Here is a 21551-nt window from a genome sequence, read left to right as displayed (position 1 = left end):
GAAAAGCTTCCAGTTTTTCCCCATTTAGTAATATGTTGGCTGTAGGCTTGTCATAAATAGCTTTTATTATATTGAGATATGTTCCTTCTATTCCCAGTCTCTGCAGGACTTTTATCATGAAAGGGTGTTGGATTTTGTCAAATGCTTTCTCTGCATCTAATGAGATGATCATGTGATTTTTGTCCTTCAACCTGTTTATATAATGTATTACATTTATAGATTTGCGTATGTTGAACCATCCCTGCATCTCTGGAATAAAACCTACTTGGTCAGGGTGAATGATCTTTTTGATATGCTTTTGTATTCTGTTTGCCAATATTTTGTTGAGAATTTTTGCATCTATGTTCATGAGGGAGATTAGTCTGTAATTTTCTTTTTTTGTTCTATCTTTGCCTGGTTTTGGTATCAGGGTGATGCTGGCCTCATAGAAGGAGTGTAGTAGAATTCCTTCTTTTTCTATTTCCTGGAAAAGCTTAAGAAGCAATGGTGTTAGCTCTTCCTTAAAAGTCTGGTAAAATTCAGCAGTGAATCCACCTGGGCCTGTGTTTTATTTAGTTGGGTGATTATTGATAACTGTTCGGATCTCCATGTTTGTTATAGGTCTATTTAAGTGATTAATCTCATTTTGATTAAATTTAGGTAGGTCATATAAATCAAGGAAATCATCCATTTCTTTCAGATTCTCGTGCTTTGTGTAGTATATGCTTTTATAGTATGTCCCTATGATTTTTTGAATTTCTCTGAAATCTGTTGTGGTGTTACCTTTTTCATCTTTGATTTTATTAATTTGTGTCTCTTCTCTCTTTCTTTTGGTCAGATTTGCTAAGGGTTTATCAATCTTGTTTATCCTTTCAAAGAACCAACTCTTTGTTTCTTTGGATTTTTTTGTTTGTTTGTTTGTTTGTTTCTAATTCATTAATTTCTGCCCTAATCTTTATTATTTCTTCCCGTCTACTGATTTTGGGTTTGCCTTGTTCTTCTTTTTCTAAGGCTTTAAGGTAAAGCATTAGGTATTTTACTTGCGACCTTTCTTATTTCTTAATATAGGCACTTAATGCTAGAAATTTACCTCTTAGAACTGCCTTCATTGTGTCTCAGCGATTTTGATATGTTGTGTTCTCATTATCGTTTGACTCTGTAAATTTTTTGTTTTCCTTCTTGATTTCTTCATTGACCCATTCATCATTTAGTAGTGTATTGTTTAGTTTCCATGATTTTGTGTATGCTCTATAGCCTTTCTTGCTACTGATTTGTAGTTTAATTCCTTTGTAGTCAGAGAGAATGCAAGGAATTATTTCAATTTTCCTGAATTTGTTAAGATTTGCTTTGTGTCCTAATAGATGGTCTATTTTAGAGAATGTTCCATGTGCTGCTGAAAAGAATGTATATTCTGCAGCCTTTGGATGAAATGTCCTGTATATATCCATTAGGTCCATTCCTTCTATGACCTCATTTAGTCCAGATGCCTCTCTGTTTATTTTTTCCCAGATGGCCTGTCAATTGATGAGAGTGGGGTGTTAAAGTCACCCACCACTACTGTGTTTGGTGTTATCAGTGACCTTAGTTCTAATCATCTTTGTTTGATGAATTTGGGAGCCCCCTTGTTAGGTGCAGATATGTTAGGAGTGTAATGTCCTCCTGTTGGAGTGTGCCCTTAATCAATATAAAGTGACCTTCCTTATCTTTCTTGACTAACATTTGACTAAAGTCTACCTTGTCAGATATTAGGATAGCAACCCCTGCTTGTTTTCTAGGCCCATTTGCTTGAAACACCATCTTCCAACCCTTTACCCTAAGATAATATCTATCCTTTGTAGAAAGGTAGTTTGTTGGAGACAACAAATTGTAGGATCCTGCTTTTTAACCCAGTCTGCAAACCTCTATCTTTTCGTTGGGTCATTGAGGCCATTGATTTTAAGAGATATTATTGAAAGGTGTGTATTTATGTTTGCATTTTTTCTTTTGTGGTTCTGGTTCTATGTGTGCTGTCTTGTGTTAACTAGTATTTGAGTATTAGTTGTTTTTTCCAGGTTCCTTATATGTGTGTTTTTCCTTTTCTTCAGCATGGAGGATTCTATCAAGTATTTTCTGTAGAGCTGGTTTTATCTTCAAATACTCCTTTAACCTGCTTTTGTCATGGAATGTCCTTATTTCTCCGTCTATTTGAATGGATAGCTTTGAAGGATAAAGTAACTTTGATTGACAGTTGTTATCTTTCAGAACTTGGAATATATCACTCCAAGCCCTTCTGGCTTTTAAAGTTTGTGTTGAATAATCTGATGTAATCCTGATGGGCTTGCTTTTGTAGGTAACTTGATTTTTCTGTCTAACTGCTTTCAATATTTTTTCTTTGGTTTATGTATTTGGAAGTTTGATTATAATATCGAGAGGAGAGGTTTTTTCCAGGCTTTGTCTGGCTGGGGTTCTAAAGGCTTCCTGTATCTGCACTGGCACCTCTTTCCCAGTTTGGGGGAAATTTTCTTCTATGATTTTGTTGAAGACGCCTACTATGCCTTTGGAGTGAAATTCTTCTCCTTCTACTATGCTCTGAATTCTTATATTTGATTTTTCATAGTGTCCCTAATATATTGAAATTCCCACTCATACTTTTCTATACGTTTGTCTTTCTCTTTGTTGGACTGTATTAGATCTGCCACATGGTCTTCTAGCTTAGATATTCTGTCCTCTCCTTCATCCATTCTACTGGTGAGATTTTCTACGGAGTTTTTTTTATTTCATTAACTGTGTTCTTCATTGCTAGTAATTCTGACTGGTTTTTCTTTATTATTTCTATTTCCTTATTTATGTCTTGTATTGCCTTCTTTATTTCATGAAATTGGTGTCCTGTGTCTTCTTTGATTCTTTTGATATCCTCTTTGAGTTCCTCTTTGACCCCTGTGATTTGTTCTCTGAGTTCTTTGAACATATTTTCTATCATTGTTTTGAACTCTTTCTTAGGCATTTCTTCTAACTCGTTCTCACTGGAGGTCATTTCTGATGCATTAATAGGTAGATTTATATTGTCTTGCTTTTTAGTGTTTCTTGTGTTATAATGTAAATTTTTGCATCTTGGATTAAGTTAATGCTTGGATTTTCTGGCTAGCTGGGTATTCTTAGCTGTATCAATTGATTTGATGTTATATATTTCCATGGTAGGAGCTTAAGGTGTTAGGTGTGGCTTTTAAGACTCTGAGAGTATCTACAAAGGTGTTCCTAGGGGTTGAGTTTCCCTGCTATGGGAGTATTCAAGTAGGCTGAGTGGAATAAAATATAGATAGATTCTAAAAATTAACTAAACACTGTACACATCCAATCAAAAACAACCCCAAGGGCTGGAGAGATGGCTTAGCGGTTAAGTGCTTGCCTGTGAAGCCTAAGGACCCCGGTTCGAGGCTCGGTTCCCCAGGTCCCAGGTTAGCCAGATGCACAAGGGGGCGCACGCATCTGGAGTTCGTTTGCAGAGGCTGGAAGCCCTGGCGCGCCCATTCTCTCCCTCTATCCGTCTTTCTCTCTGTGTCTGTCGCTCTCAAATAAATAAATAAAAAAAAATTAAAAAAAAACAGCCCCAAGTATGTATGCAAGAGTAGTTATTATAATGACCAGGTTCTCTATCAACAAAGAGGTTAAGATTTCTGGTCTTTTGAGGGATACAAGTCAGCTTGTGACCAAGTGAGACCCTTCCCTTGTGCAATCCCAGTTACCTTGGATGATTTTGGTCTCAGTCAAGTTGCTGCCTGGATCGTTGGGCTGCTGTTCTGATGTTTGGAGCTGGGCACTGGCTTTTCCTGCGAGTCAAACCAAGTCTGGCAACTGTGGCTCTGCAGATCAGCACCCCCGCTGCTGGAACTGCTGCTGCTAACGCTGAGTTTGCTGGGTCTATTGCCACTGCTGCTGCCTCTGCTGCTGCTCTTGTAGCTGCCACTGCTGGAACCACTGCTGCTGCTGAAGCTGCTGGTGCTGGGTCCACTGCCACTGCTGCCACTGATGCTGGTGCTTTTGTGTCTGCCGCTGCTGCCGCTACTGGATCTGCTTCTGCTGGGGCCGCTGTTACTGGTGCTGGAGCCACTGATGTTGCTGCTAGACTCTGCTCCTGCTTGGGTTTGGCTCAATATGTTGTGGCCTGGTCCTGGGACCTCTCCTCTATTCGCTGGAGCTGGGGTAGGCGATGGGGGAGGGGAGGGAGCCGCAGCTGCTCTGGTTCTCTTGCTGTTCCCGGTGTTCTTGTGATCTGCTCCTCTGTTGCTCACTTCTGCTCTCCCTTCACATTTCCTGAGATCTGGAGAGCGCCAGTGTGAGTGGAAGCTCCCTCCACCTGGTTTTTCCTGTGGCTGGAGCCGAGTCTGGCTGCCTTCTGGTGCGCCGCAGTCATTGCCGCGGTTGGCGGAGCTGTCGGGGTGGCTTTTGCTGGCCTGTGCGGGCTCTGGATGCCCTGGATCTCTTCTAGTTCTCTGCTGCTGCTTCGATTTCCTATACATGTCACTTTTTAGTAAAAGTGTGTATTTTGCTGATTTTTTTTTGGTCTTTTTCCCCCTTAGGCTGCTTTGGCGTGGTACCTACGCCGCCATCTTAACCCGCCAATAAATTTTTAAAAAATATTTTTTAATTGCCTTAGGAGGCTGGGTGTGGTGGTACACTCCATTAATCCCAGCACTCAGGAGGCAGAGGTAGAGGATCACCATGAGTTCAAAGCCACATAGTAAGACTACATAGTGAAATCCAGGTTAGCTTGGGCTAGAGCAAGACCCTATCTTGCAAAACCAAAAAGGAAAAAAGTTTCAGGAGCCAGGCCTGGTGGCACAGACCTTTAATCTCAGCATTTGGGAGGCAAAGGTAAGAGGATCGCTGTGAATATGAGGCCAGCCTGGGACAGAGAGTTCCGGAGCAGCCTGTGCTAGAGTGAAACCCTTCCTCAAAAGAACCAGAAAAACTGTCTCAGAGAAATAAGGCAGAAAAGCAAAAGTGGAGGACACATGATATCTTCCTCTGGCCTCCACACCTATGCATATGGGGTGCATGTATTTGTACACACATGTGCACACATACTTATACTACACACACACACACACATGCACACACACAAGAACTGGCTGTGGGCTGGCTTAGTGTTAAGGTACTTGCTTGTGAAGCCTGAGGACCCAGGTTCAATTCCCCAGTACCCATGTAAGCCAGATGCATCTAGAGTTTGTTTGCAGTGGCTAGAGTCCCTGGAACACCCATATTCTCTCTCTCCCCCTCTCTTATAAATTAAAAAAGAATTGTCAGCCAGGAATGGTGGTGGACATCTTTAATCCCAGCACTTGGGAGGCAGAGGTAGGTGGATTGCTGTGAGTTCAAGGCCATCCTGAGAATGCAGAGTGAATTCCAGGTTAGCTTGGACTAGAGTGAAACCCTACCTCAGGGAAAAAAAAAAAAAAACTCAGCCAGGCATGGTGGTACCTGCCTTTAATCTCAGCACTCAGGAGACAGGAGGATCACTGTGAGCTCAAGGCTACCCTGAGACTACATAGTGAATTCCAGGTCTACCTGGGCTTAGAGTGAGACTCTACCTCCAAACTCTCCCTCCCACACCAAAAAAACAAAAATCTCCCTCCTTTTTCTTTTCTTTTTTTCAAGGCACAGTTTCACTTTAACCCAGGCTGACATGGAACTTTCTCTGTAGCCCACCCTGGCCTTGAATTCATAGTGATCCTCCTACTTCTGCCTCCTAAATGCTGGAATTATAGATGTGAGCCACATTCCCTCCTTTCTAATCTAGTGGTGACATCCCTGTTCATCAATAAATGAGGTGAGTAGCAGGAAGCAGAAAAACAGGTCTTAAACATTCTGGTGACACTGGGCATGGTGGTGTACACCTTTATTCCCAGTACTTGGAAGACAGAGGCAGGAGGATTGCTGTGAGTTCAAGGTCACTCTGAGACTACATAGTGAATTCTGGGTCATTAGCCTGGTTTAGAGTGAGATCTAAAAAAAAGAAGGAGGAGGAGGAACAGGATGAAGGAGAGATGACTTAATGGTTAAGGCGATTGCCTGCAAAATCAAAAGACCCAGGTTTAATCTCCCAGCACCTCTATAAAGCCAGATGCCCAAGGTAATGTTCATGACTGTGGAGTTTATTTGCAGTGGCTAGAGGCCCTGGTCTGCCCATTCTCTCTCTGCCCTTCTCTCTCTCATAAATAAATAAATAAAATATTAAAAAATTATCAGGGCCAGAGAGATGGCTTAGTAGTTAAGGCGTTTACCTGTGAAAGCAAAGGACTCAGGTTTCATTCCCCAGGACCCATGTAAGCCAGATCCAGATGCACAAGGTAGCTCATGTGTCTGGAGTTTTTTTTTTCTTTTTTTTTTTTTACAGCAGCTGAAGGCCCTGGAATGCCCATTCTCTGTCTCTATCTGCTTCTTTCTCTCACTGTCAATATAAATAAAATAAACAAATACTTTAAAAACTTACTAGGGCATGTACTTTAAAAAGGCTTAACAGAAAAGTCTTTACCCCCTCACTTCTACTAGTGCCATAGTTATGCCTCCCTGACTTTACCAACAGAAGCCCTGGCTGGCAAGGGTTGGCATTTGACTTTCTGTTTGGTGTACAGTGTGTTTTGTATAACACCTTTTCCTTCTCTCTTCCCAGCTAAGAGGCAGCCTCTTAGCTGCTAATCTTCAGGTAGCCTTTCTTTTCCTTTTTGTTCCTCCAGTATTTCCAGCACATTATAGTCAGTTTCTGTATCAGACAGATTCAAGTTTGCTGAGATGAACTTCCAGACCAGGCACAGTTATGGAGGAAGGGATATTTATTGAAGCTTACAGATCCAGGGGAAGTTCTATAATGGCAGAAGAAGCTGGCCAGCCTTCACAGGCCCAAGCAGAGAGAGAGAAGCACAAGCCAAAAAGCCAAAAGCCACACAGCACATTTGAGGAACTCCAGCTAGGCACACTTTGCATATCTTTAGATTGAAATCTGAAACCCACCACCACACCTTAAGATCCATCCAGTGATACTGTCTCCAGCCAGGTGGCTGCAGATGTAAACTACAAATAATAAAAAACTGAATATATTGGGGGCCATCTATTCAAACCACCATAGTTTCCTACATTCAGTCCCCTGTGTTTGAAAGACGTTTAATGACCTCACTTTCCCTCAATCAGCTGATTGTCTGCACTCAAGGCAGTTAAAACCCTCCATCATCCCTCCCAGGACCACCTCTCTATCTTTGCATCTAGTTTATCTTTTCCATCTACACTCTTTCTACATTAAGATACAAATGTATATGTGCTCAATATATGTATATGGCCCCTCATTGCTATTCAGACAGGGTGTCTTCTACTACCAAGTGTGAGGCAGTCTCTTCTTTTTTTGAGGCTAGGTCTCACTGTAGCCCAGGCTGACCTGGAATTCACTCTGTGGTCTCAGGCTGCTTTCCAAGTGCTGGGATGAAAGGTGTGCGCCACCAAGCCCAGCTTGTTTTTATTCATGTATTTATTTATTTATGGGGGGCCAGATAGACCGAATGGGCACACCAGGCCTCTAGCCACTACAAATGAACTCCAGACGCATACACCACCTTATGCATCTGGCTTATATGGGTACTGGGGAATTGAACAGGGGTCTTTAGGCTTCCTGGGGAAGCGTCTTAACTATTAAGGCACCATCTCTCCATCTACCATCTCTCTAGTCCTTATTTTTTTTAATGTATGTGTGTTACTGTGTATGTGGATGCATGCATGTGCTCATGTGTGTGGCAGGCCAGAGAACCACCTCAGGTATCCTCCTCAGGAACACTGTCCACTTCCTTTTAGACAGGGTTTCACTGGCCTGGAGCTAACCAATTAGGCTAGATTGGCTAGCCAGTGAGCTCCAAATATCTTCCTGTGTCCACATTTCCAGCACTTGGATTACAGATGTGCACCACCATGCCTAGTATATTGTATGTGGGTACTGAGGATTGAACTCAGGTCCTTAGGCTTGCAACATAAGCACTTGCCTGTGAAGCCTAAGGTTTGAGGCTCAATTCCCCAGAATCCAGGTAAGCCAGATGCACAAAGTGGTGCATGCATCTGTTGTTAGTTTTCAGTGGCTAAAGGCCCTGGTGTGCCCATTCTCTCTCTCTCTCTGTGCCTTCAGAGTGATGGGATTAAAGGCACCCAGAAGGACCCCTCTTTTAGAACTACTGCTTTACAGGAAGGAAACAGACATTCATCAAGTAATCAAGCAAGAGACTGGGAGATGGCTAAGTAGACAAAGCACTTGCCATGCAAGCATAAGGACCTATGCTCACATATCCAGAACCCACATAAAGCTGGGCACTTTAACGAGCATTAACAAACATTAGCAATCCCAACACACATAGAAAGGAGGACCAGATAGAAGATAGGGTCTCATGTACCACAGGCTTGCCTTGAAATTACTATGTAGCCAAGGATGAACTTGATCATTTGATCCTCTTGCCTCCAATTCTCAAGCACAGGGATGTGCCATCACACCTAGCATCACTTGAGAATTTGTTAGAAATGCCAAAACACCAGACCATATGTAAAGAAAGTGTAAGAGAAAAGCAAAAGAGAACACCAAACTTGATCTCTACAGACAGAGAGGAACAGTGAGGGGTAGCAGCCTTCCTGTGGGGTAAAGGCTGAAGTGCTGAGCCAGGCTAGGATTTAGACTTATATGGAAGATCCTAAGAAACAGACTGTACCAGGTGCAGTGGATAAGAAAATTGTAGCTGTTTGTGTTCAGAATAGACTTCTTCAGCCAGTATTGTCTAAGGGAGAGTACTCAGATGGTCCCTAGTCCTTCAAGGCTGTCTAGGCCAAGGGGAGTACATCAATCAGGGAAAGAGAGAGAGAATGGGCATGCCAGGGTCTCTGATCACTGCAAATGAACTCCAGATGCATGTGCCACCTTGTGCATCTGGCTAACATGGGTTCTGGAGAATCTAACCTTGGTCCTTTGGCTTTGCAAGCAAACGCCTTAACCGCTAAGCCATCCCTCCAGCCCAGTTATTAACTCTTTAGTTCCCTTTAGTTTTTAGGGAAGGCTATTAACCCTTCCCCATACCCACCCTCACAGATCAAAATCAGAATTCATGTATGCATTTAACAAGCCCCCTGAGTGGTTCTCATATGGCTCAAGGATGAGACCCTCTACTCTTGACTGTGAAGAGAAAGTGAATCCTACACTGGATACCATCAGCTTGATTCAAGGTGGAGTTCTTAGCAAGGCAATGTGTGGGTGAGTTGTTGTTGAATAAATCCTAAAGCCTGCAGTGTTTATCTGAACAGCAACAGACACAATCTCCAAGGATGCTGAGGCGACAGCTTTTTTATCAGAGAAGTGATGGATGTCGGGTTGAGTTACCAGCCTCCGGCTTGCCTGCTAGAGAAGATGCCAGGCCAGGTTACTGTGCCACCATCTTGGAGACCCTGCTAAGGGGAAACTCATCATCACCTGAGAAACTTTATGCTGCTGTAGACAGCAGCCTAGTTGAGTCTTGAATCTTCCACACCTCAACTATGTAAATTAGCTCTAGATGGATGAATGCTCATATATTATGAAAGTCTGTGAGGATTAATCACTATTATCAACTTGATCAGATCAGGGTTTAAGTAAGAGACTGCCTCTTAGGTCTGTGAGAGTGTTTCCAGGAAGGAGTAACTGAAGGAGGAAGCCCTTCCAAGAACAGGAAGGTCTTCTATTGGTTCCAGGGAAAAGCACCCCCCTTATGGCCCGGCTGGCTTTGGCTACTTGCTGGTGAGTACCTCTACTCAGTTGCTGCCATCCTTCATATAAATGGGAACACTGCTCTTTGACCATGGACTAGTGAGCTACTGGCCAAGAACCTTCTAGGCCTTCAGCGTCAGATTGGGACTGCTGAGCGTCCAGGCAAGGACTGAGTAGCTTCCTGCTTCTGACTTTCCAGTGTGCAAACATTGTTGGACTGCCCAACACTTTGGGGTAAGCCAACCTAATAAATCTCCTTTATAATATATATATATTCTATCAGTTTTGTTCCTCTAGAGAACACTGATGAATACAAAGTTCAAATGTCTTCCATGACCCAAACTCCAAGTACTAGGTGCCTGAGGATGTAACTGGCATAGAGGTAAAAGGACAGCACAAATGTATTAGTACGCCCTTTTTTACAGAAAACCGGAACAGGGGCTCAGAGAGATAATCCTAGGCACTGCGGGGATTGCTAGAGCTGAGCTCACTTCCATCCCGGAGCTCTTTTAGGTACTCGGCGGAGGGTCTCAGAACTTCGGCTGGGTATACAAGTCCAGCGGTACGAGGAGGTCGGACAGTCATGCCGCACTGTCACAGTGCGCTAGGGAGGATGGAGGAAGCGCAGGACCCGCGAGCAGGATTCAGGGTCTCCCGCGCCTCCTACGCCCCACCTACTTCTGTCCCCTCTTCCCTAATCCTAACTGCGCATGTGCGTTCCTTCCGACCCTGCCCCGCCCTAGCTTTAGCGAGGCTGCACGCGCCCCGCCTCCTTGTCCGGCCCCGCCCATTCCAACGAGAGTAGGCGCGCCAACCTCCTCCGCCTTCCGCCCCGCCCACCCGGTCCTCTTACGACTTCACGTTCTTGCCTTGGGCTGGCCCTCACCAAGGCTGGGCTGCGTGCGCATCGCCTCTTTGTCCCGTGCGTTAGTGCGCACGCGCAGCCCCGCCCCCGCCCCTCGGGCGCTCGGAGGCCGAGTGTGAGTGAAGATGGCGGCCCCGCTGGTTCCTCTCTCCCAGCAGGTACTAGTTGGACATTGCGGGGGGACGGTGCAAAAAGCCGGCACCTCGGGGAAGCCGAGATGCGGGGAGAGCGAGGCCGAGTGACTGTGGCGGTTCGCGCTGAAGAGCGGGCGGCCCTGTGAAGGTGACAGGATGGTTCAGCTCGCGGCCTCCCGCGCCGGGGCGACCCTCCGGCCGAGCCGACTAGGCGCGGCCGCGGCGCACGTCTGCTTCGCGCGCGTCCCAGGTCTAGTTGCAGTCGCGGCGCCGGGGTCTGTGGTGCGGGTGTGGGGTGCTTCTTGCTTCGTCTCTCCAGGGAGGTTCGCGAGGGCCGCGTGCAGGAGTTTTGTCTCCCGCGGGGTCCGATACCGAGGCGAACGGTGTCCCGCGGGAACCGGGGCCTGTCAGCAGCGCGATCCACCCCGCATAGCTCCTGCCCAGGGAGCTGCGTCCGGAGGCCCTGCGACGGTGGAAAAGAGGGGGAGCTCGGGTGTCGCGGTGCGCGCCTCTCTGCTCAAAGTCCCCTGATGCTCTTCCTAAGGGACAGTGACAGACTCAACACAGGCGTGCCAAAAAAAAAGAAAAAGAAAAAGAAAGCCGTTCGCTAGCCTCTGCTTCTTGAGCAGGGACAAGTTCATTCATTCATTCATCAGTCCCTCCCGCAAATGTTCGTTGGGTCAGGTGCTTGTGAACGCAGTAGTCACTCAGACAAGGTCGCAGCTTTCCTGGAGGTGACACCATGGGAACTAGAAAGTACTTGCCCTGCTATTTACAGTACCCTTACTTGGTGACTACCTGGGTTGTGCCAAACAGCATATTATAAGAGCTTCGCTAGAATTATCTTGCACAGCGGCATGATTAGTAGTGAGGACCTGGAGCCAGAATATATTGTGCCTAGATTTTGGCTCTATTCCTCCTCTTCTGAGTGTCCTTGCAGAAAGCTCTTAGCCTGTGCATACATACCTTTATTTGGAAAATGGGGACATAAAACTTTGTTAGTGAGACAGATGAAATTTGTTACAGCACTTAGCGCCTAGCACATGACTACTGTCATTTCATTTGGACCTTTCCAAGTAAGAGTGCAAAGCCCAATGAGAGCTGATAGATTGTCACATGGGGTCACCTGATGCAAGAAGAGATAGACATGCTTAAGTCTTAGAAGAACTAGATAATTTGCAACGTTGCTACTAAATTAACAGCGTGGGAGACCAGTGGTTATTAATTAGCAAGTTCTTGTAACACTTATGATAGTGCTCTGTAAATTGTCAAGTACTCCACAGATAGTATCTTTTGAGATAAATCCCTGACATGTCACTCAGGCTGGCTTCCAACTCCTGGCCTCACTTCACCCTCCTGCTTCAACATGCTAAGTAGTTGGGACTACAGGTGCTTGCCTCTGTGCTTGGTCATTTACACTGTAGGATGTGTTTGTGGGGGAAACAGGAGTGAAACATCTAAGTTTATTTACTGAGAAATAACTTGTGCCTGGGGTGCATTCATGTTGTATGCATGTTTGTATGTGTGTGCAGGCCAGAGGCCAATTCTGCTGTCTTCCTCAATTACTCTGCCTCATTTATTGATGCAGGGTCTCTCACTTGAACCCAGAGATTTTTTATTTGGATTTGCCCCCAGGATCTTGTCTCCACCTCCCAAGAGCTGAGATTATAGGCTGGCTGACATTACTTGGGTGCTGGGGATCCAAATTGAGATTGTCATGCTTGCATGGTAAACTGTTTATGAACTGAGCCATCCCCTCAGCCCAAGCTCTCAGCTTTTTGTTTTCTTTCTTTTTCCCCCTCTATTATTATTATTATCTTTTTTTTTTTTTTTTTTTAGAGGTAGGGTCTCACTCTAGCTCAGGCTGACCTGGAATTCACTGTGTATTCTCAGGGTGGCCTCAAATTTGTGATCCTCCTACCTCTGCCTCCTGAGTGCTGGGATTAAAGGCGTGCACCACCACTCCTGGTCTCTGTTATTATTTAATAACAATATATTTTGTATGGATGCATCATGTGCTCTTTTCCCTCCTCCCTCCCCATTCTGCTGGGGGCCCTCCTCAGTGGGGTTGCAGGTATTCCCTATGGGGTTGTGGGTTATGTGTTGTGGGAGTAGCAGTTATTATTTTCTTTATTTCTTAGAAAAATATATATATATATTGCCGGGCGTGGTGGTACACACCTTTAATCCCAGCACTCGGGAGGCAGAGGTAGGAGGATCACCAAGAGTTTGAAGCCACTCTGAAACTACATAGTGAATTCCAGGTCAGCCTGGACTACTAGAATGAAACCCTATTTCAAAAAACCAAAATAAAAATAATAATTTATTTGCAGTCAGAGAGAAGAGAGACAGAATAGGCACACCAGGGCCTCCAACTGCTGCAAATGAACTACAGATGCATGTTCTACTTTGTGCATCTGGCTGTACGTGGGTACTGGGGAATCAAAACCTGGTCATTAAAAAAAAGTTTTTTTAAGGTAGGGTCTCTAGCCCAGACTGATCTGGAACTCATTATGCAGTCTAGGTTGGCCTCAAACTCATAGTGCTCCTCCTACCTCTGCCTCCTGAGTGCTGGCACTAAAGGCATGCACCCCACGTACAGCCAGGCAGGCACCTTAGCTGCTAAGCCATCCCTCCAGCCTGTGTGTGTGTGTGTGTGTGTGTGTAAAATTTTCAAGAAGAGGAGAGAGAATGAGAATGGACATGCTAGGGCCTCCAGCTGCTGTAAATAAACTATAGACGCAAGCTCTGCTTTGTGCATCTGGCTTTACATGGGTATTGGTGAATCAAACTCAGGTCTTTAGGCTTTGCAGGCAAGTGCGTGCCGTAACCATGTTTTCTTTTTTTAAATTTTATTTATTAGCTTGAGAGGTGAGGGGAGAGAGAGAGAATGGCCTGCAAATGTTGCATCACCTCATGTGTCTGGCTTATGTTGGACCTGGGTCCTTTGGTTTTGCAAACAAGTGCCTTAACTGCGAAGCCATCTCTCTAGCCCATGGCTGCAAACTCACCTTAGATCCTACCTCAGCCTCCTGAGTGATGGGATTAAAATGATGAGCTCTTTTTTTTTTTGAGGGTGTCCTTTTCAAACTTCCTCTTTAGTTTTGACACTAGCCCTAATTTGGACTTTGACAATGGGAATAGCTGATATTCACTGAGTGCTTCAGAGTTAAATACATGCTGTCAATTACTGGTACTATGCCCAGAACATAATGGAGGGGGTTCATGGCTTGGCATGATGTCTTTTGCCTGCCATCCCAGCATTCAGGCCAAGGCAGGAGGATTATGAGTTCTAGGCCAGCCTTGGATGCATAATGATAGCCTGTTTCAAAAAAAAGGGGGGGGGAGAGATAGGCTGGAGAGATGGCTTAGGTATTTGCCTATAAATCCTAAGGATCCAAGTTCTATTCCCCAGAACCCACATAAGCCAGTTGCATATGGTGGCACATGCATCTGGAGTTCGTTTGTACTGACTGAAGGCCCTGGTGCACCCATTCTCTCTCTCTCTAATAAATTAAAAAAAAAAGCAGATTCTTATTTCAGAGTAGTATGAGATTTTTCCACTGTGACATATGTGTGGCGTATGTGTGACAATACCAGTCAGGTCCTAGGACCCACCTGCTGAGAACATTCTGGAATGGGATACTGCTTCCCTCTTCTCCAAGTGCCTGCCAGCTTTTCCCTCTCTTGTTTGCCTTGCACTGTCCCTGGCACCATGTTACTCCCCTCAAAACCTGACCTCTCTGTTCCTGGGGGCAGTTCCTTCCTGAAATACTTTTCCCTGTTCTTGTTGGTGCTTCAGTTCCTGGTTTTTTCCCTTCCTTCAGCTGGCAACTCGAATGTCATTCTTCCCAGAGGTCTTTGCTATTCACCACACATAGCCATCTGTATCCCTTGCACCACCCTGTAGCATCCGTCATGTTCCACAGACCATGTCTGCATATCTGTCTACTGACTCTCTGTATTAGACCCAGTGCCAATGAGAGTGAGGACAGGCCACTTGCTCCATGTACCTGACCTTGTTCCCAGCACCCAGAAAATGTGAGCCTCTTCTAGAAAGTGGAAACCTGTGGCTGCACCTGCCATGCTGTTCACATGTGTACTCTGTGTGTGGGTGGGGCAAAGCAATACTGAACAGACTGTAGCCTGAGTCCCATGGCTTTGTACTTGGAGCAATTCTTTTGCCTCACAGCCTTCTGAGTGCTGGTATTAAAGGTGTCCAATACTGTGTTTGGCTTCCTACACACTTACACACTTTTTTTTATTTCCCCGAAGTAGGGTCTTGCTCTAGCCCAGGCTGACCTGGAATTCATTATGTACTCTCAGGGTGGCCTTGAAATCATAGCAATCCTCCTGTCTCTGCCTCTTGACTGCTGGGATTAAAGACGTGTGCCACCACGCCTGGCTACTCACACACTTAAAAAAAAAATTACTTACTTATTTATTTATTTATTTAAGAGCAACAGACAGAGAGAAAGAGGCAGATAGAGGGAGAGAGGATGGGTGCTCCAGGCCTCCAGCCACTGCAAACGAACTCCAGACACGTGCGCCCCCTTGTGCATCTGGCTAATGTGGGTCCTGGGGAATTGAGCCTTGAACTGGGGTCCTTAGGCTTGACAGGCAAGTGCTTAACCACTAAGGCATCTCTCCAGCCCTGACTGGTATATTTTTTTGTTCATTTTTTATTTATTTATTTGAGAGCGACAGACACAGGGAGAAAGACAGATAGAGGGGGAGAGATAGAATGGGTGCGCCAGGGCTTCCAGCCACTGCAAACGAATTCCAGACATGTGCGCCCCCTTGTGCATCTGGCTAACGTGGGACCTGGGGAACCGAGCCTTGAACTGGGGTCCTTAGGCTTCACAGGCAAGCGCTTAACCGCTAAGCCATCTCTCCAGCCCACGTTTTTGAAGGGTTAACAGGGGATTGAACTCAGGGTCTCACATGTGCTAGGCAAGCACTCACCACTGAGCTATAGGCCCAGCTCCTCCCCCCCCCCAATGTAGGGTCTTGCTCTAGCCCATACTGACCTAAAATTCACTATGTAGTCTCAGGATCGCCTTGAACTCACAGTGTTCCTCTTAACCTCTGACTTTCAAGTGCTGGGATTAAAAGCATGCACCACCATGCTGACCCCAGCCCTTTTTAAAAAACAAAATTGCCATCACCAGTTTTTAAAGTTTTTTTCAAGGCAAGGTCTCACTCTGGTCTAGGTTGACCTGGAACTCACTCTGTAACCCCAGGCTGGCCTCCAACTCATGACAGTCCACCTACCTTAGCCTCCCGAGTGCTGGGATTAAAGGTGTGTGCCACCAGGCCCAGCATGCATGCACTTTTCCCATCTACTTCTATTGTGCTGTCCCTGATGTCATCAGGGCCATCAAACTCAAGATCTTTCTGTTTCAGTCTTCTGGGTGCTGAGATTACAAGTTAACGCCCAACCATGCCTGGCATTGACCCTACCAAAGGCCTTTACCCCTACTCCCCTCCCAAGGTGCTAGAGGTAGAACCCAGGTCCTTGTGTGTAGCCTCAGTGCATCATCCTGGCAGAGTGCTCCAATCCTGCCTTCCACCGGACCATTCTAGAATGCTGCAGGCCTGCTGCACTCTGGAATGGGGTACTTCCTGACCACACCTAGAAATTCATTGGGAAGTTCAGTGGGGTCTGGACTGTCTGTTTTCCATAGACTCTTTCACCAGAGATGTGTACTGATAGTGGGAGGGAAATAGTGGAGTGCTCACTTTCTACCCCTCTTGTCTTGCTTTCTGCATCTACAGGCTTTAGGGATATTTATTTACTTACTTTCTTTTTTTAAAAATTTTATTTATTTATTTATTTGCAAGCAAAGAGAGATATAAGAAAGGCAGAGAGAATGGGCGTACCATGCCTGCAGCTGCTGCAAACTCCAGATGCATGCACCACTTTGTGGCTTTATGTGGCTCCTGGGGAATTGAACCCTGCTTGTTAGACTTTACAAGCAAGTGTCTTAAATGCTGAGCCATCTCTCCAGCCTCCCCACCCCCCCTTTTGTTGTCTGTTATTTTGAGGTAGGGTTTTACTCTAGCCCAAGCTGACCTGGAATTCACTATGTAGTCTCAGGGTGGCTTTAAACTCACAGCAACCCTCCCACCTCTGCCTCCCAAATGCTAGGATTAAAGGCATGTGTCACCATGCCCAGCTTTTGTTTTTCTTTTTTTGAGATAGGGTCTCACTCAAGGCCAGGCTGACTTGGAACTCACTCTGTAGTTGAATTCACAGTAGTTCTGGGATTAAAAGGCTTCAGGGACCATTTCTTTGTAGCATGTGTCACCTTTCTAGTAGGTTTGTTCCCCCTTCTCTCCCTAGCTCTGGAGATGGAATCCAGGGCCACTGACTCTAGGCCAGTGCTGCACCACCAAGCCATACTCCCAGTCCTGGCCAGGATTTTACTCCCATAGTGCATGTGAAGAAAATGGCCCTCAGTGATGAAGTCCCAAAGTCCTGTAGCTGTGGACACTGCACTGGGGTTGAATCTATGTAGTCTGTTATAGAATTCCTCCCCAGTTCTTCCCAGTTTTCCAGACAGTCTGTTGGGCAGACTGCCCAAACAACTTTGGGCCAGTGTGTCTGGAATGAATGCTGAGGGCCTTGGGACACTTGTTTGTCCTTTTGTGCCTTTTAAGTTATTTTCTGTAAAATAATTGCAAGTCTCTATCTTACTAGACTGCTGATAACCACGTAGTATGCTTTCATGGGAAGAAAGTGAGGTTTTAGAGTCAAATTTGGCTCCATGCCTATAATATCCAGAATCTTTGTCTTTTACTAACTTGCATTGGCCTGCTTTTCATTGTCCATTAAAGCTATCTAAGCTTCTTTCAAGAAGAAACACGTGTTTCTTGCCCTCTGTCCTAGTTGCCAACTTAAAAATGTTTTTTTAAATGTTTTATTTGTTTACTTATTATTTAAGAGAGAGAGAAAGGGAGGAAGACACAAAGAGAAAGAGAGAGAATGGGTGCACCAGGGCCTCCAGCCACTGCAATGAATGCCAGATGTGTACGCCCCCTTGTGCATCTGACTTATGTGGGTCCTGGGGAATTGAACTGGGGTCCTTAGGCTGCACAAACAAATGCCTTAACAGCTAAGCCATTTCCCCAGCCTAAAAAATATATTTTATTTATTTATTTATTTGAGAGAGCAAAAGAAGCAGGGAGAGGGAGAGAATGGGCTCTCCACTGCAAATGAACTCCAGATGTATGCACTCCTTGTGCATCTGTCTTATCTGGGTCCTGGAGAATCGAACAAGGATCCTTTGGCCTTGCAGGCAAACGCCTTACCACTAAGCCATCTCCCCAGCCCAGATGTCAATTTTTTTTTTCTTTTTTGAGGTAGGGTCTCACTCTAGCTCAGGCTGACCTGGAAATCACTCTAGTCTCAGGGTGGCCTCGAACTCATGACAATCCTCCTACTTCTGCCTTCTGTGTGCTGGGATTAAAGGCATGTGCCACCATGCCAGGCCCAGATGTCAACTTAAAAAAATTTATTTATTTATTTGTTCGACAGAGAAAGGGGGGGGAGAGAGAGAGAATGAATGAATATATGAATGAATGAACGTGCCAGGGCCTCCAGCCACTGCAGATAAAACTCCAGATGCATATGCCCCCGGGAATTGAACCTGAGTCCTTTGGCTTTTCAGGCGAACACTTTAACCACTAAGCCATTCCTCTAGCCCAGATGTCAATTTTTTAAAAAATATTTTTATTTATTTATTTGAGAGCGACAGACAGAGAAAGAGGCAGATAGAGATAAGGAGAGAGAATGGGCGTGCCAGAGCCTCCAGCCACTGCAAACGAATTCCAGATGTGTGCGCCCACTTGTGCATCTGGCTAACGTGAGTCCTGGGGAGTTGAGCCTCGAACCAGGGTCATTAGGCTTCACAGGCAAGCACTTAACCGCTAAGCCATCTCTCCAGCCCTAGAAGTCAATTTTTTTTAAAAATAAAAGCACTGTTTTTTTTCCCCTCAAGGTAGGGTCTCACTCTAGCTCAGGCTGACCTGGAATTCACTAGGTAATCTCAAAGTGACCTTGAATTTACCATGATCTTCCTACCTCTGCCTCCCAAGTGCTTGGATTAAAGGCATGTACCACCACACCTGGCTTTTAAAGCACTTTTACAATATTTTTATTTATTTATTTGCAATAGAGAGAGTTGGGGGATATAGGGAATCAGAATGAATATGGCTATACTAGGGCTTCTTGCCACTGCAGACAAACTCCAGATGTTACTTTGTGCATCTGGCTTTATGTGGGTACTGGGGAATCCAGCCTGGGCCACCAGACTATGCAAGCCACAGCCCCTCTTCTCATCTTTTTTTGTTTGTTTGTTTGTTTGTTTGTTTTCTAGGTAGGATCTCTCTCTCCAGTCTGTGCTGACCTGGAATTCACTGTGTAGTCCCAGTCTGGCCTCCAACTCACAGCAGGCCTTTTACCTCATCCTTCTGAGTGCTAGGATTAAAGGCGTGTTCCACCATGCCCAGCTCCTCTTCTCATCTTTGATAAAGCTCTCTCACGCAGGGCCTGAGTCCTGGTCAGCTGCTCTGGGAAGTGTAGTGACTGTCTGCATGTCGGGTATACCTGAAGTGGAGTCTGATCTAGTCTTTCAATCTGTGTCACTTGACTGTGATGGAAAGATGGACAAGACCATCTGCATCGTGGCATACTGTCCTGTCCTCCCAGCCTGGTCTTACCTGAGCAGCCAGTGTCCTTGTAGAAAGTAATTGCATGTAGCCAGGTATGGTTGCAAGGCCTCCTTAGCTCAGTACTCAGAGGCTCAGGCAGGAGGGTTGTGAGTTCAAGGTCAGCCTGGACCTCCATGCTTTTTCTCAAAGAGGACAAGCAAAGCCCACTGACATTCGGGGCCCTCAACATATCTGCTCTTCCATAGTCAGGGCCCTGCTACTTATCCAGGGCCCTGAGTTGTTCAAGTATGTTCTGTACTGCACTTTTTAAGGTACAGATCAGGAAGAGCACCTCCTCTTTTCTGGTGATGGTAAGTAAGCCACAGGGTGAAGCATGTGCACTTAGTGCCTTCTGGTCATGGGTCATGTTATGCTCAGCTTTTTTCATTGCTGGGCCATTGGATGAAATCTGAGACACCATGCTCTGCTGTGGTAACAACAGAAGGAATGTGAGGAGGAACACTATGGCAGCCAGTGGGTCTGATAACAGTGTGAATCATGAGACTGAAAAAGACTGGTACAGGAGGTTCAAGGGACCTCACCATGCAGTGAACAAAAAACTAAGTAGAAAAAAATCTTGGCGTGGACACAGTGGCCCACATCTCTAATCCTAGTACTTGGGAAGTGGAGTCAGGAGAATCTACAAAGTTAGTTCCACGTCATTCAGGGTTACATTGCCAAACCCTAACTCAGAAAAATTAAATAGGAAGAAGGGTAGTTAGGTGAATAGAAAGGAGAGAGAGTGATACAGGGAGGGTGAGAATGAATAAACGGTACTGAGAACCTTGGGTTGCTAGGTACTGTGGATGGTTTTAATGTTCATTGTATAACAGGGTAAATTGAGGCCAGACACGTCATATCCTTTGGTTCCTTTGGCCAGTATTGTACCCACCTGCCTCTCCCTGATGTAGCTAGCTAGCTAGCTTGCTTGCTTGCTTGCCTGCCTGCTTGCCTGCCTCCCTCCCTCCTTCCCTTCTTTCTTTTTTTTGGGGGGGGAGGGAGAAGAGGTTTGAGGTAGGGTTTCACTCTAGCCCAGGCTGACCTGGAACTCATCTATGTAGCCTTAGGGTGGCCTCGAACTCACCGTGATCCTTCTACCTCTGCCTCCCTAGTGCTGGGATTAAAGGCATGCGCCACCATGTCTGGCTTGGCAAGATTTTTTTCCCAGTACTAAGGATCACATAATGCCATTTGTTTCCTTCCAGTGACCGTGGTCACATTAGTAGAGGCATGTAGTATGAAAGGAGAGAATATGGCACTGGTGTGCTTTGTTATTTTATCTTGGTTGGAGGAGTTGCTTAGGATAGGATATAGCTGAGGCTGTCCTCAAACTTTCCATCCATCAGCCTCAGCCTCCCCTCCTGAGTGCTGGAATGGCAAGCCTGTGCCACCACACCCAGTTTCGTCGTTCCTCTTTTAGTAAGGGTGACTTAGGGACAGAAGCTGGAAGGTGTTTTGGTAAATAGGAGTGTGTGCCTGGACTACAAATGAGCCCAACACAAAAGAGACTGTTGGATGGCTAGTTGTGTAAAGGCTAGGCATTGTGCAGTTACCCTCTGTGTTGAACAGGGCAGTGGTCCCAGAGGTGACCTGATCCACTTCTGCGTAGAGTATAAACTATTAGTGATTATTGGTTATGTGGGCTTTTTGCACCTTGGGAACCCCAGCCTTTGAGCCATTAAACTTCTATTGTTCTTGTGCTGGGAATCTAGCCCCAGGCTTACCCCTGCCAGCAAGCAGTCTCCCATGGAGCTTCCTAGCATTCTCAGCTTGATATGCCACTCTGTTAGAGGTAAGTAGTGGTTCTGATGCCCACAGTCATGACTTCGGGTTTCTCTGGATGCTGACTGCTGTGTGGTATTGTCATCTGCATAGCAGTGCTTGCACACTCTGTTTTTCTACCAGGGTAATGAAAAGCTGGTTCTCCTATTACCATTGAATGCAGGGAAAAGTGGCCCCAGAAAGCCTTGCCAGAGCAGGTCCTGCCCCAGCCACTTGCCTGCACAGGTCAAATTCCTACTTGCTTTAGGGCCTTTGCACCTGCTCTGTCTGCAGTACTCTTTTTCCTGTCATCTCTGCTCAGTTCCCCTCATCTCCTTAAGGTAGGATCCTGCTCTAGCTC

General features: G+C 45.7%; 1 protein-coding gene across 6 annotated transcripts in view; it reads left to right on the top strand.

Annotated features, from left to right (window-relative positions):
* The first annotated feature begins 10648 nt into the window (after nucleotides 1–10648).
* The window catches only part of Eps15l1 (epidermal growth factor receptor pathway substrate 15 like 1), a 141665-nt gene continuing 130762 nt past the window's right edge, over nucleotides 10649–21551 (top strand). For 5 of the 6 annotated variants that reach the window (XM_045148229.1, XM_045148235.1, XM_004665969.2 and 2 more), the window contains exon 1: nucleotides 10649–10738. In XM_045148229.1, the coding sequence (XP_045004164.1) occupies nucleotides 10706–10738 (33 nt within the window). In that variant the 5' untranslated portion in view covers nucleotides 10649–10705. The remainder of the gene's footprint in view (nucleotides 10739–21551) is intronic. The other variant, XM_045148224.1, reaches the window with a different exon arrangement.

This window comes from Jaculus jaculus, chromosome 1 (genome assembly GCF_020740685.1).
Source record: "Jaculus jaculus isolate mJacJac1 chromosome 1, mJacJac1.mat.Y.cur, whole genome shotgun sequence".
NCBI lineage: Eukaryota > Metazoa > Chordata > Mammalia > Rodentia > Dipodidae > Jaculus > Jaculus jaculus.
This window is presented reverse-complemented; position numbering and strand designations above follow the sequence as displayed.